Source organism: Salmo salar, chromosome 04, assembly GCF_965601325.2.
Source record: "Salmo salar chromosome 04, fSalSal1, whole genome shotgun sequence".
Classification (NCBI taxonomy): Eukaryota; Metazoa; Chordata; class Actinopteri; order Salmoniformes; family Salmonidae; genus Salmo; species Salmo salar.
The window spans coordinates 56,292,495-56,309,158 of record NC_138294.1 but is presented as its reverse complement, the minus strand read 5'-3'; the positions used below and the strand labels follow the sequence as shown (position 1 = coordinate 56,309,158).

General features: G+C 40.1%; 1 protein-coding gene across 1 annotated transcript in view; it reads right to left on the bottom strand.

The window, feature by feature from the left end:
- Window positions 1-5,350, bottom strand: part of LOC106603368 (cell adhesion molecule DSCAML1) — a 127,680-nt gene extending 122,330 nt beyond the window's left edge. The window contains 1 exon segment of the mRNA XM_014196942.3: window positions 5,178-5,350. Within this exon segment, the coding sequence (XP_014052417.1) occupies window positions 5,178-5,220 (43 nt within the window). The 5' untranslated portion in view covers window positions 5,221-5,350.
- Window positions 5,351-16,664: the final 11,314 nt, after the last annotated feature.

Here is a 16,664-nt window from a genome sequence, read left to right as displayed (position 1 = left end):
TATGATACTTTGCTGGTAAAAGTGGAGGTGTGAAAACATACGTTTGCACCCCTATTTTAATTTACTCCATGGCTCAGGCAGCCAAGTGTAGGCTGATGTGAAAAGCTGTTTGGCTAAGTGAAAGATGATATATTATATTGCTCAGCTAAATCGCGAATCACAAACAGGAAGAACTTTGCAGGAGTTTCTGATGAATAAACACTACCATGCTAGTGGGTGGTAACATCCAGATAAAACCCAGCTCTGAAAAGTATTATCACGTCATTTCATAGGGGAAACACACGGCATTGGCACACAAAATATCCAATGGTACCACTTCATCCCCAAATATATTACACTTTGACTAAAACTATGACTTATTGACTTAAATCGTTGTGCAACATCATGGGTAAGCTATGGGCATTGTCTATCAGCTGAAAAAAAAGTGAATTTCCACTCTTGTGGGCGTTTAAAACTGCCAAAAAAAATCTCTACACCCCATTGCAAAATGGGTAGAATTGCAAGAAATAAGGTGTAAAACTGCAAAAATGTTCTCTCTGCCCCATGGCAAAAAAAGGCCAGGCACCACACCTTAATATGGATTTGTGTTTCTCTTAATCCTATCACAATCAACTTTTACCTGTTGAATGTAGACTTAAATAAAACACTTTTGGTATATACATATACACTTTATAAATACATACATTTTAAAGTGGTTCAAATTCATAACAATGTTGATGACGCAGTGTGATAAACTAAAGAAAATATTCATTTTAACCAAGTTTTTGAAATGTTTATGTTTCCTTTTTGAAAAAAATATTATTGGACCAAAATACCAACAAATCTCAAAATGGATAGGTAGATGCAAAAATGTCATTTCAGCCTGTGGTGCCTGGCCTTAAATTTGTCATAAAATGTTTTTAAAAATTCTCTCCACCTCATGGCAAAATGTGTAGAATTTCAGGAAATGTACTTTAAAAACATAAATATTTCCCTCCGCTATGAAGAGAGGGGCCACTAAAATGTTTTGCAGCGAGGTGGTGGGCCCCCCAACCAAATCTCGCTTAGGGCCCCCAAAAGGCTAGAGTCAGCCCTGGGTGTAAGCTTATGAACAATCCTTAGGGGTCTGGGATATGGTGGTTGGTGTGGGGTGGGGAGGAGTGAGTGAGTGAGTGCTGGGCTGGGGGGTTGTTGGGGGTTACATCTCATCAAGGCATGGGTTTTGCCCCCCCTGCTTTCTGTACACCCAATACGCCCCCCAGGCCCATGCTGCGTCAGTGAAAAGTGTGCTTCTTCAGCAGTCCCCGTGGACACGTTCCCCCTCACATCAAAGCAGCCAGTTTCTCTCTTAATGTGAATATCAAATCTGTGGATCACAAGTCCCAGCACAGTCTGCATAAAACCGCCCCTCCCCCATCCTTTAATTCTGCCTAGTGATGAGGGAGAGAGCGGGAGGGGGAGTGTGTGAGTGAGTGAGTGAGCGACTAATGGAGAGTGAGTGAAAGAGCGAGAGAGAGAACATACCTTAGACAAAAACAACCACCTGCTAGCCGAGTTCTAGCATTAAAATTCCCTCAAAACCATGAAGAACAGAGGTGATAAAAGACTATCAACTTAGACACCTCACCTGTTGTTCATAACGCGTGTTTCATATCCCTGTTTTTCAAACATATTCGTTATCCATTTTAATAATCTAATGCATTTTTGCCGAGTTACTTTATCCCATTCTGGTACGCTACGTTGTAAGGATGGGTTGAGAGAAGAGCGAGAGGATGTGGAGAGACGAATAGAAAAGCAAATGGGAAACGCAAAGGGGATCCTTGGGACGTCCAACTTTGACGTCCCCCCATTGAAGTTGAAATTTAAGACGGTTAATGTAAGGGTTAGGTACGATGTGCCATGACGATATGACATGAGCCTATCGCTGAAAGTTCCATGGCTCCTCTCCGCGCGCTCTGAAATCCCCTGCGCTGCCATGCCAGCCTCACCACTGCAACGCACCACTTTTACACCAGCAGCAGTAACGTTCAGCCTACTGTACATCTGACAACATTATTAAACTACTAATCACCACTGCACCGAGGTAAAAAGCACCTTTCGAGTTCCTTACTAGAGTCAAGGGCAACTCCGGCCGAGGACATAGAAATAGTTTTGAACCCATATGAAGTCCATTGAAAAAGTTTGCTGGATGATTTTTTTACGGGAGGGAGGTTTGAAGGTTTCTTTGGGCTCAAAACGAAAACAATAATAAATACAAATTCTAACATTAGGCCTTTTTACCTTTTTACGAGTAGGTTAAGACTATTTGACTCCCAGCACAGACTCAAGGAGTCAGAATTAATCTAAATTACACTAACAAATAATCGAGATATGACAATGTTTGTTTGTGTTTATCAGAATACAATCTGACCCTTCACGTTATAATTAAGTGGGAGTAGGCCTATGCTAAGTTTGCGAAAAAGGCTGTGCATTTTATTATTTCAGTATTATTGCATAAAAAAAGTGATTTATGAACATATTCGATTCGAAAAATAAGAGCAGGGACTATGGGCAATTATCTTGGCACGCTTCTGTCCTGTGACCTGCTTTGCTGCTCTGTCATTGGGTGATACGACAGATCCCAGCGCTAATTGTGCAGCTGTGGGGAGAAGGCAGCTGGGGATTTGGGCTAAAATAGAGAGACCAATTTTGCATATTTCTATTTTATATGAGGGAGGGGGGCAGGAACGGGAGGGAGGGAGGGGTAGAGGGTGACAGTTGGAGCTTATGACGAGAGAGGGAATGCCTTATGACAACATATATTTTGATTTATTCAACTCAGTTTCTAAATGCAATTGAGGGGACAATTTGATTATATTTATTTAATTTTCATTTCATAATTCATATTTTTTCAATAGACCAATACATTCTAAAAATGACACTGAAATTACAAAATGTTCTACATCAAATATAGCATTTCTGAAATGCTTACATCATTAATTGATCATCATTCTAGGTAATCATTAATACAAATCTGTGTATTAGTGTTAGATTATCACAATTTGTATTTCAAAAATAATGTAGTCTGATTATAAAAATCCATTCAAATGAATTCCATATTGACAAAATTGTCTAATGCCCATCTTGCGTAATGAAATATAGCACTAATGGTCGTAAAAATATGCTATTTCATTTAGCGACATTGGTTGTAGGCCTAAAAAAAGATTGAGCGATTAGCAACACTTAAAGATCTAGCAAATTAATACTAATGATTTTTACTGCCATTTTGACTAAAATAGGTTTGAGTGTCTCTTCTTACATTTTTTTCTTCTTTGATTTACGTAATTGAACAATTTGTCGCTGTGAATAATTAGCTTTTCCATTGAATTTGGTGTATTTGCGTTGTAAATGGAACCAAGTAGGTATGGAATAGAATATTCAGCTAAAATGTGATGTTTACAAAATATTAAAGTGAACCATTTAACAATAAAAAATGCACACAATATATTGTTACAATGAAATTATAACCACATTGAAATCGCAAATTCACAGCAAACAGGCCCAACGCAAGGCAGAGAGGGAGGGGTGTCCCCCCTTTCACAAACACACATACACACAAAAACACACGCACGTGCGCGCACACACAGCAGCCAGGGTTCAGGTGGGCTATTAGAGGGAAACACGCCTGGGCTTGTCTACATCCACCCACGCATCTGGGGCCTTCTTTGGTCTAATAAATTAGATCGAATTAAATAGCTTTAAAAGACTATTGGATGCTGATCTGAGCTCATTTGTGCCTATAACTTATTTTTTAAATTTTAATTGCTATGCATTCAGAGAGACATCCAAATGCTTCAATGTAAATAGACCCATTTATGAAAATACGAAATTTCAACGTTTATGTGCACAATTATAGGCTTATATGTCATTAAACAATTATTAACACGAAACAGCCTAAATAGAAGTAAGCGCCAATGTAAGTATGTATCTAGGCTATATGAGTATTGACAAATGTCTGTCAGGCCTACATATGGCGTCATAAGAGAAAACATATCTGATCATCCTCCAGGATAATTCATGAAATCATAACTCATAAACATACATACATAACTTAAAACAGGCAGGGTAAACAAAGAACAGAGATGCTGTTTAGTTTCTGTGTTATTTTCAACGCAGATTTGTTCAGAATTATTATAATACACTGTAATAGCAAGGGAGATCAGAATGGTAATAGGGTCGGGGATTTTCAGCCATATTGAACAAGGATTTTCCCCTTGAAAACAGAAAGCACTTTATAAGAGAAATCATATAGGCCTAACCTACATTTTACTCATAATGTCCACAAAATAAAAGAGGACATTTTGAAAAGGGTCATTGTATTTTCATTATGTGGTAATTAATTTGGGTGCATCATTTATGTATGTGGAAGAAGCTCTTCATTTGTTACTTCATTTTTCAACATGGCAACTAGCCTACTCATCGCCAGACAGGGACTCTTGCCAAAAATCTCATCAAAATCACCTCCCAAAAATCCCCACAGCACCCCTCCAGAACATTACGGCTGTGTCCATAGCCAAGCGCTAAAAACACATTCACAGACAAACCCACAAAACGACACCAATAAGTCAAATAATCACAGCAAATTATATTTTAAAAAAGATTAACAATGAAATAAATGATAAGCATAGATTTTAACAAATACTTCGCACTGCACGTGCCAGTGCCCATTCAAGTTTTGACCGCTCAAAAAGTCGGCAAATCAGGCATTTCAAGCCCTTTCTTAATTTCTCTCTCTCTCTCCCACCTCGTTCGTTCTTCCTATCCAGCCATTTTACATATTCATAACTCTCGCTGGTATAATGCGAAAACAACCCGTGCTATCAGCACCATCTGCGGCATCATGGACCCGTGCACACCGCCACACAGCAATCAACAAAAAATGTAGGCTACTTCACACCTAAAACACCTCTACCTGCACCGTTACAATAATATGGATTTTGTAGACAAAGTAATTTACACCCTTTTCAAATCCGATCTCTCCTAATTTTATGGCTTCCATTGATAGGCTACATCAATTCAGTTCTTTTTTCCTGCTACATCTGTTGTTTCTTTACAATTATTGGTACATATTGCAGTACGGATTTTAATCAGGGTAGAATAAGTGAGACACTCACTGGATTTAATTGAAAAATATAACAAATAAAAACAGTGTTTCTTACCTTCCTGGAGAGAGTACAGCAGGAGTAAAGTTACAAGCCACATGCCATAAATAGCAGGTATATTTTTCAGGAATGTTTGGCAATCCTGGCGAGTATGCGGCGCAGTCTTTGGCCAGGCGAGTCTCCGTGCTGGACTGGCGACTATGCTCCCCGGCGGTCTCTCCAGCCCTGCTGCCCAGATAACCATCGCGGGGAAATGAGAAGCGCCTGTGAGACCCGCCCACGTCCCCTCCCCTCGATGTGACTATCATACACGCGAAGCCTCTCTCCGGATTCTCATGAGACACCGCGGAACGATGGTTACGCGTCAAATTGAACCGCTGAGCCGGACGAGGGTTGAGTTGAGTTGAGGAGTTGACATTCGGTCATTTATCAATGGGAAGGAGGGAGGGTGAACCGGTTTGACGACGAGAGGTGGATGTCTGCTGTCAGACTCTGACAGGCAGGTGAGCGCGCCCACCTGTGTGCCACACGGACTAAACTACCTGTTTCTCTGGCTATGGATGGATCTACTCCCGATACCATTTGAGACCAAATCCCTATAATCAACAATATTACTTGTGTGTTTATTTGTGGATTCATTCAATCGCTGAGGGATTGCTGGATATATTGCTGGATATATGACTAATGAGTCGCATTAGTGACTTAAATTGAAGCACTTCTTTCTTCTCTTTCCTCTCCCCGACAACGGAGTACGCACAAATGCATGCATGTGCATGTGTAACGCTCTTTCTCCAGCGCACTCACACACACACACACACACACACACACACACATAAACAGAGAGAGAGAGCGTGTGTGAGAGAGGAAGAGAGAGCTAGAGAGCAAGAGAGAGATAGAGAGACTTGAAAGATCCCTCTTGAGATCAGGATTTGCTGTCCTCTGTTTGGGTGAGCCAACGGAACGTTTACACACAGACCACAAGCCTGCATTTTTATTATTTTGTTTTTAGTTTTTCACCATATCACCCCAACCTCATATATGGACATTGGGCTCCCGAGTGGCACCGATCTATGGCACTGCATCTCAATGCTAGAAGTGTCACTACAGACACTCTGGTTAGATTCCAGGCTGTATCACAACCAGCCGTGATTGGGAGTCCCATAGGGCGGCACACAATTGGCCCAGCATCGTCCGTGTTAGACATTTCTTAACTAACTTGCCTAGTTAAATCAAGGTATATATAAAAAAGGTATCCAAATGATTGATTACACTGAACTCTTGCCATTGTAGGACCAATATGCTCATAATGACAGATGACCAATGAAGGACACTCCAGTCTAAGTAGGCTCAGTGGCCAATGACCCCCACTCAGGGTTGGACTGGAAACCGCATGTTATGTTCTCTGTTGAAATGAGTACAGGTGCAGAGGAGGTGCAGTAGAGTGTTCAGTAAGGTGCATGCCTACAGCTGGAGCTGTGTCTGTGTGTGTGCGTGCGTGCGCATGTGTGAAAATGAGAGTGTGTTTGATCTGACGTGTAATAAAAGTGTTACAAAATGTGTGTGTGTGTGTGTGTGACTGACTGTGCCTCACAGAGTATATTTCTCACAGAGGGAGAGAGAGAGAGAGAGAGTGTGTTTTGTCAGCTCCTGGATCCTCCATGATGACTTATTTACTCAAGAATAATTAGCCGAGCACAGAGCAGTCTCACTGATGAATATGCTTTGTCAGCCTGTCCCATAAGCCTGTCTGCACTGGGAACGGCCATCGTTGCTGTGGCCTGCTTTTTCCACACCTACAGTTGAAGTCGGAAGTTTACATACACTGAGGTTGGAGTCATTAAAACTCGTTTTTCAACCACTCCACAAATTTCTTGTTAACAAACTATAGTTTTGGCAAGTCGGTTAGGACATCTACTTTGTGCATGACATAAGTCATTTTTCCAACAATTGTTTACAGACAGATTATTTCACTTATAATTCACTGTATCACAATTCCAGTGGGTCAGAAGTTTACATACACTAAGTTGACTGTGCCTTTAAACAGCTTGGAAAATTCCAGAAAATGATGTAATGGCTTTGGAAGCTTCTGATAGGCTAATTGACATCATTTGAGTCAATTGGAGGTGTACCTGTGGATGTATTTCAAGGCCTACCTTCAAGCTCAGTGCCTCTTTGCTTGACATCATGGGAAAATCAAAAGAAATCAGCCAAGACCTCAGAAAAGTAATTGTAAACCTCCACAAGTCTGGTTCGTCCTTGGAGCAATTTCCAAACGCCTGAAGGTACCACGTTCATCTGTACAAACAATAGTATGCAAGTATAAACACCATTGGACCATGCAGCCGTCATACCGCTTAGGAAGGAGACACGTTCTGTCTCCTAGAGATTAACGTACTTTGGTGCAAAAAGTGCAAATCAATCCCAGAACAACAGCAAAGGACCTTGTGAAGATGCTTGAGGAAACAGGTACAAAAGTATCTATATCCACAGTAAAACGAGTCCTATATCGACATAACCTGAAAGGCAAGGAAGAAGCCACTGCTCCAAAACCCGCATAAAAAAAGTCAGACTACGGTTTGCAACTGCACATGGGGACAAAGATCGTACTTTTTGGAGAAATGTCCTCTGGTCTGAAGAAACAAAAATAGAACTGTTTGGCCATAATGACCATCGTTATGTTTGGAGGAAAAAGGGGGAGGCTTGCAAGCCGAAGAACACCATCCCAATCGTGAAGCACGGGGGTGGCAGCATCATGTTGTGGGGGTGCTTTGCTGCAGGAGGGACTAGTGCACTTCACAAAATAGACGGCATCGTGAGGGAGGAAAATTATGTGGATATATTGAAGCAACATCTCAACACATCAGTCAGGAAGTTAAAGCTTTGACGCTAATGGGTCTTCCAAATGGAGAATGACCCCAAGCATACTTCCAAAGTTGTGGCAAAATGACTTAAGGGCAACAAAGTCAAGGTATTGGAGTGGCCATCACAAAGCCCTGACCTAAATCCTATAGAACATTTGTTGGCAGAACTGAAAAAGTGTGTGCGAGCAAGGAGGCCTACAAACCTGACTCAGTTACACCAGCTCTGTCAGGAGGAATGGGCCAAAATTCATCCAACTTAGTGTGGGAAGCTTGTGGAAGGCTACCTGAAACGTTTGATCCAAGTTAAACAATTTAAAGGCAATTCTACCAAATACTAATTGAGTGTATGTAAACTTCTGACCCACGAGGAATGTGATGAAAGAAATAAAAGCTGAAATAAATCATTCTCTCTACTATTATTCTGACATTTCACATTCTTAAAATAAAGTGGGGATCCTACCTGACCTAAGACATGGCATTTTTACTAGAATTAAATGTCCGGAATTGTGAAAAACTGAGTTTAAATGTATTTGGCTAAGGTGTATGTAAACTTCCGACTTGACCAGCATGTAAGGTATCTAATTTCAGGCTTTTATTTTATGTCTGCTACTTCAGGTTAGTATGGATATAATACACTCTGTAGGCCTAAAGGTAAAACAAAAAAGTAATTTTTTCCCAATAACTCACTTAACCGGACTTCCTTTCATTTTTTCCCTAAACAAAATCTGCTATATGGTTAAGGTTTGCAAATTTGCTTTGTATGAAATGGTGACCTTATTTATAAATCCCTGTAGATTTAACCTGAAATTAGACAAGCTGTTACTAGGCCAAATGTTGCTCAACAGAGTAGCTGTTACTAGGCCAAATGTTGCTCAACAGAGTAGCTGTTACTAGGCCAAATGTTGCTCAACAGAGTAGCTGTTACTAGGCCAAATGTTGCTCAACAGTGTAGCTGTTACTACGCCAAATGTTGCTCAACAGGATAGCTGTTACTTGGCCAAATGTTGCTCAACAGGATAGCTGTTACTAGGCCAAATGTTGCTCAACAGAGTAGCTGTTACTAGGCCAAATGTTGCTTAACCTGTTTAACCTGCTTAACAGAATAGCCGTTACTAGGCCAAATGTTGCTTAACAGAATAGGTGAATAGTCTTCTTCCCAATGCATTCAAATGGAACCCCTCTAGGGGTTGAAGTGGGATAGCCAATATCAATACGCCTAGGCTAGTCAGTGATTGAGATGTCGCCAAAATTGGTTGCTTTTTAAAGAAAATGTCAAAATGAAAATGTCTCAGGTCGAGTCTCTAGCCTTCTTGTGAAAGAAGTGGGGGAGTGGAGAGTTATTTGAATGTTTTCAATTCAGGTTTGTTCGTTGTGATTTGCAATTTTACCAACTCATTGCAACAGATCCTGACACAGACCATCCATGTGACTAATTTAAATGTAGAATGTTTTATAACAATTTGGAATACGCATAACTTGCTTCTTGGGACTGGCATCGACCAGCTTGGAGTTTCTATTTGGCGTTAGTGCCTAGCTTTGGTACCCGAGAGCCTCTTTGAGACAATCCGTTTGAATTAATGCGTTATTGCTGCCACCCTGTGTTTGAAATCTCTATTGCACCTGGACCATAATTGTTGTTTGTCCACCAATATGCATTGCTCTGGTTCAAATGGATAAATAAACCATATGCTGAATGGAGGACCAGTATTATGTGTCCAGAGAGCTAAATACCATTCTGGAGTAGGCCTATATCACTTGGATTGAACTTGCCTCAATCCTCAGCATCACCAAAGAAGCAAAGAATGGCAGAAAATGTTTTATTCATGCTAATTTTATATTATTGTATAACAGTTTATAGTATTGTGACAGTCACCACACATCACTCTTCATATTGTTCCTCCAGTAGTAAAATACAAATATATAGTGATCCCTCATCTTGCCAAGGTATTGATGTCATAGGGATGTCCCTGGGTCCAGTCATGGCTGTCTCTGGTCAATGTCTGGAACAAAAAATATAAGAACACATTTAGACATCGATAATAGCTCACATGACCAGTCAGGGTATAATGTGTCTAAACTTTAAAGCCTATTATATAGGCTATGTTGTTCTGATTGTCTCAGTCAATACACCATTACATGACCTTGTTTCAAGGTTCAGCGGTGTTCACAGGCCTGTAGACAAGACAAAAACAAGACAAACCATCGAACCATGGACCGAGTGTAAGACCATGTGTGTATGTTTATACTGTATGTGTGAAACACTTGTACGGGAGGTGTTTTTTTTTTCCATGTTCAATGTTTAATTTAATGTTTCCTGTTTTAGCACTGATGAGTTCAACGATTGTGTATTTTCTTACTTTGCATGACCCCTCCAACAGCTGAGCTTCTTACCTGTGTCAACACAGAGGAACACAGTCAGACACTCACAGTGAAAACAGACAAAGCTTACACATCATTACCGGCCCACTGAACAGCTTTAATATTTCTCCATCTCCCCTTCAGAAATGTCATTTTAAATGCAGAACGACAGCACTTTTCACTTAGATTGTTGACTAAACCAACAGTCTCCCACATGCTTGTGAATCACTTAATACATAATTCAACAGCTACTTCACAAAGGCTTCTTTACAGTTCCATTGTATCCTTATTAGAGGAAATTACACATTTTAACATTTTCCTTACAAGCTAATTCATGTTAGGCATGTATCTGAGGCAGAATGGGTACCCATTGGGTATAGGCATGTTCTAGGCGTGTTCCTGACATGTCTTTGGCCTGGAGGACACTACTCACTGAAGATGATAGCAATACCCAGGCAGAAGAACACAGCAGCAAAGATGAGCCCTCCTCTTCTAAGTAAGGGGTAGTCTGTGAGGAAATCAGACACAAATAACTCACTGTGGTGAAATGGAAGAGGAAAGACTATGTAACTATTTTGACCTCGAAGAAATAGAGAACGAAACTCATTTTATCCTCCATTGCCCTTTCTATTACAATATATGCTTGCTCTTATTCCAGAAAGCACACCAGATATACCCTGGCATTTTGTGGCTGAGTGATGAGGAGAAACTGAAATGTTTTTTGAGTCCGTTGTGTATTTCTGTTTGTGGAATATTTAGATAAAGCCTGGAATAAAAGAAAAAGGGCTACCTATAATTAAATTGGAAAAATATTTAGCTTCTATGTGGTAAATGGTTCGTGTGTACAGTTGAAGTCGGAAGTTTACATACACCTTAGCCAAATAAATTTAAACTCAGTTTTTCACAATTCCTGACATTTAATCCTAGTAAAAATTCCCTGTCTTAGGTCAGTTAGGATCACCACTTTATTTAAAGAATGTGAAATGTCCGAATAATAGTAGAGGGAATTATTTATTTCAGCTATTATTTCTTTCAACACATTCCCAGTGGTTCAGAAGTTTACATACACTGTAAGGGGTGCGTAGCTGGTGGCAGGGAAGTCAGATGCAGGAGAGCAGAACTAGGTATTTGCAGGAGCAGTTTAATTGCAAATCCAACGGCATAAAGAATAACGAACATGGGTACAAAACCCGTCGCGCACCAGTAAACATGTGCACAAGCACTTACAACAAAAATTCCACACAAAGACATGGGGGGGAACAGAGGGTTAAGTACACAACACTTAATGAGGGAAATGAAAACCAGGTGTGTAGGAAAACAAGACAAAACAAATGGAAAATTAAAAGTGGATCGACGATGGCTAGAAGACCGGCGACGCCGACCGCCGAACGCCGCCTGAACAAGGAGAGGAACCGACTTTGGTGGAAGTCGTGAGATACACTCAATTAGTACTTGTTAGAATTGCCTTTAAATTGTTTAACTTGGGCCAAACGTTTCGGGTAGCCTTCCACAAGCTTCCACAATAAGTTGGGTGAATTTAGGCCCATTACTCCTGACAGAGCTGGTGTAACTGAGTCAGGTTTGTAGGCCTTCTTGCTCGCACACACTTTTTCAGGTCTGCCCACAAATGTTCTATAGGATTGAGGTCAGGGCTTTGTGATGGCCACTCCAATACCTTGACTTTGTTGTCCTTAAGCCATTTTGCCACAACTTTGGAAGTATGCTTGGGGTCATTGTCCATTTGGAAGACCCATTTGCAACCAAGCTTTAACTTCCTGACTGATGTCTTGAGATGTTGCTTCAATATATCCAAATAATTTTCCTCCCTCATGATGCCATCTATTTTGTGAAGTGCACCAGTCCCTCTTGCAGCAAAGCACCCCCACAACATGATGCTGCCACCCCCGTGCTTCACGATTGGGATGGTGTTCATTGGCTTGCAAGCCTCCCCCTTTTTCCTCCAAACATAACGATGGTCATTATGGCCAAACAGTTCTATTTTTGTTTCATCAGACCAGAGGACATTTCTCCAAAAAGTATGATCTTTGTCCCCATGTGCAGTTGCAAACCGTAGTCGGTCTTTTTATGGCGGTTTTGGAGCAGTGAAGAGGCAACTCCGGGATGCTGACCTAGGCAGAGTTAATCTGTCCAGTGTCTGTGTTCTTTTGCCCATCTTAATCTTTTATTTTTATTGGCCAGTCTGAGATATGGCTTTTTCTTTGCAACTCTGCCTAGAAGGCCAGCATCCCGGAATCACCTCTTCACTTTTGACATTGAGACTGGTGTTTTGCGGGTAATATTTAATGAAGCTGCCATTTGAGGACTTGTGAGGTGTCTGTTTCTCAAACTAGACACTCTAATGTACTTGTCCTCTTGCTCAGTTGTGCACTCCTCTTTCTATTCTGGCTAGAGCCAGTTTGCTCTGTTCTGTGACGGGAGTAGTACACAGCGTTGTACGACATCTTTAGTTTCTTGTTAATTTCTTGCATGGAATAGCCTTCATTTTTCAGAACAAGAACAGACTGACAAGTTTCAGAAGAAAGTTCTTTGTTTCTGGCCATTTTGAGCCTGTAATCGAACCCACAAATGTTGACGCTCCAGATACTCAACTAGTCTAAAGGCCAGTTTTATTGCTTCTTTAATCAGAACACCAGTTTTCAGCTGTGCTAACATAATTGCAAAAGGGTTTTCTAATGTTCAATTAGCCTTTTAAAATTATAAACATGGATTAGCTAACACAACGTGCCATTGGAACACAGGAGTGATTGTTGCTGATAATGGGCCCCTGTACGCCTATGTAGATATTCCATAAAACATCTGCCGTTTCCAGCTACAATAGTCATTTACAACATTAACAATGCCTACACTGTATTTCTGATAAATTTTATGTTATTTTGATTGACAAAAAAATTGCTTTTCTTTCAAAAACAAGGACACTTCTAAGTCACCCCAAACTTTTGAACGGTAGTATAGGTATATTCTTTTACTGCTCTAGGGATATAATTATTGTTTGGATAACCTTATTTACTATTATGTATAGATTTTTACCTTCAAGTTTTTCACTCTTTATGCGATGCGCAATGCAGAGAACACCGGAAGAAGAATGATAATTTAATTGCCACAGTGAATTATTGTAATGTTTGTTCATGTGTCAATCAATCCCATAAGGGATGGGTTGCCAACTGGCGATTTGACATGAAAATACAATTTATTTCATTAATTCGTTCATTCATAGCACATGATATTATTCAAGCTAACTTCATTTTCCACATGCACATTACTAACCAAACACATATACCATCAAACACTCTACACTTACCATAGTTAAAGTCGTAGTCTGAGATGTCATGTGATGTTTCTGAGGGAAAGGCAGAAGGAAAGACCATCCATTAAAATGAATACTTGAAGAACATTTAAAAAGAAGAGTGAGTATCAATTGTTGAATGACAGTTTCTGAAACTAAATGCAAAAATATCATAATGAATAAAAAAAATCTGACAATAAAATAGATATCCTTGATGTTCATTTAGTGTATAACAGGATCAATTGAAGTAATGATAGAAATGGAAGACAATGGATTCAGTCTTACCTCCACCCATAGTGTCTCTGTGTCAGGATCTTCAGTTGGACTGAGTTGAGACTACTGAGATAGGCAGTGTGAAGTACAGCTATTACAACAACAGCAAAAAAAAAGTGGAATTGACTCTGTTTTCTCCCGTGCATTCATGGCACGCAGACACATACACGCGTGCACAAACAAACATGAGCGCACACGCATGCATGCATACACAAACACACACACCAGAAACATTAACAGGTCAACAGTGCATAGCCATATATTCAGAGTGATCTTCTGTTTTGTTATCTGACAAGGTCATCAGCAATCCTGTAAATAGAGTAAATAGATAATTGATGAACTCTCTGAAAGCAAGTCCCAGATAGACAGAGACATCCAGGCTAGACTAAACACTAATAAATGTCTACTGCAGCTGTCTGTACTCTCTAACACACTTTGTTCGCTGTTTTATTTTGAACAGTATCTCAAAAAGCATGCAGGTGTGGATCATGTGAAGTACAGTATTGCTCCATTTTCTAGCTCAGGGAGTTAGCTCTGGGTGACTGAGTAGTTACATTTTAATCTGATGTGAGGTAGAGGTCATGTAAGGGTATCTTGATATCTTCTCATGTGATCAGACTGGAAGTCAGGGGTTGAGAAGCCCGATGGCAAAGGCACGCTGTTCACCGGGTTTAATAGCTTGGGTCAAACACCAGTGTTAAAGTTGACTTTGAAAATGCATAAAACACAGTCAAACTCTCAGTTAAACTTTTAAGACCACAATGATTACAATGATAAAATCTGTGTTTGGGTCATCTATGATATGATGACACACATTATCTGTCTAATGTCTCCTGGCCAATGGATTTGAACTAGTTTAGTAATTGCCACCAATGGAAAGTTAAAGGTTGGAGAATGAGGATAAGATACAATGGGAATGTACTCTTCAATTGGTTAAGCATGATGCAGCTGTACAGACAATAGAGCCAGATACCAGAGGTTGAGCCTTGAAGGACACAGTAACAGCAGTGAAAACACATCAATATCATCTGAGATAAGTGGAGAGGACTAGGGCACCGAGCTGACAAACAACTCTCTAGGAATGAGAAAACCATTTGGATGATGTTTGGTCATTTAGAAAAAAAAAATATATTTTCTGTGTTGCTTTTGTTTAATACACACACGCACGCACGCACGCACGCACGCACGCACGCACGCACGCACGCACGCACGCACACACACACACACACACACACACACACACACACACACACACACACACACACACACACACACACACACACACACACACACACAGTGTTGTATAATTAACCTTGAGGGAACACGCAATTCAGTCCCATCCAAAATCCTATTTTCCCTAACCCCTAACTCTAAACCTAACCTTAACAATTACGCTAACCTTAACCCTAACCTTCCCCCAAAAACCTAACCTTAAGCCTAATCCTAATCCTAGCTCCTAACCCTAAAACTAACCCTAGCTCCTAACTCTAACCCTAATTATATCCTCAACACTAAAGCCCCTATAAATATCCTTTGACCTTGTGGGGACCAGTGGTGGAAAAAGTTCCCATCATACTTGAGTAAAGTATAGACAACTTTTGTTACTTATTTAACTAGGAAAGTCAGTTAAGAACAAATTCTTATTTACAAGGACAGCCTACCAGGGAACAATGGGTTAACTGCCTTGTTCAGGGGCAGAATGACAGACTTTGTCAGCTCGGGGATTCGATCCAGCAACCTTTCAGTTACGGGCCCAACGCTCTAACCACTAGGCTACCTGCTGCTAGGCTAACTACATTAATAGGAAGTTACTCAAGTAAAAGTGAAAGTCACCCAGTAAAATACTGCTTGAGTAAAAGTCTACAGGTATTTGGTTCTAAATATACTTAAGTATCAAAAGTAAATGTAATTGCTAAAATATAGTTAACTGTCAAAAGTAAAAGTATTAATAATTTCAAATTCCTTATATATATTCATTTACAAATAATGCATTTATATTTAGTGAGTCTGCCAGATAGAGGCAGTAGGGATGATCATGTGTTCTCTTGATAAGTGTGTAAATTAGACCCTTTTCCTGTTCTGCTAAGCATTTATAATGTACTTTTGGGCGCCAGGGAAAATGTATGGAGTAAAAAGTACATTTTTTTTTTTTAGTAATGAAGTAAAGTAAAAGTTGTCAAAAATAGAAATGGTAAAGTAAAGTACAGATACTCCAAAAAACTACGTAAATACTACTTGAAAGTATTTTTACTTAAGTACTTTACACCACTGGTGGTCAACTTTTTTGTTGTTGTTTACTTCTGGTCCCCACAAGAATTCAGTACCAGTCAAAAGTTTGGACACCAACTCATTCAAGGGTTTTTCTTTATTTTTATAATTTTCTACAATGTAGAACAATAGTGAAGACATCAACACTATGAAAAGACACATATGGAATCATGTAGCAACCAAAAAAGTGTTAAACAAATACAAATATATTTTAGATTTTAGATTCTTCAAAGTAGCCACCCTTTGCCTTGATGACAGCTTTGCCCACTCTTGGCATTCTCTCAACCATCTTCACATGGAATGCTTTTCCAACAGTGTTGCAGGAATCCCACATATGCGGAGCAATTGTTGGCTGCTTTTCCTTCACTCCAATTCATCCTAAACCAACTCAATTGGATTGAGGTCAGGTGATTGTGGAAGCCAGGTCATCTGATGCAGCACTCCATCACTCACCTTCTTGGTCAAATAGCCCTTACGCAG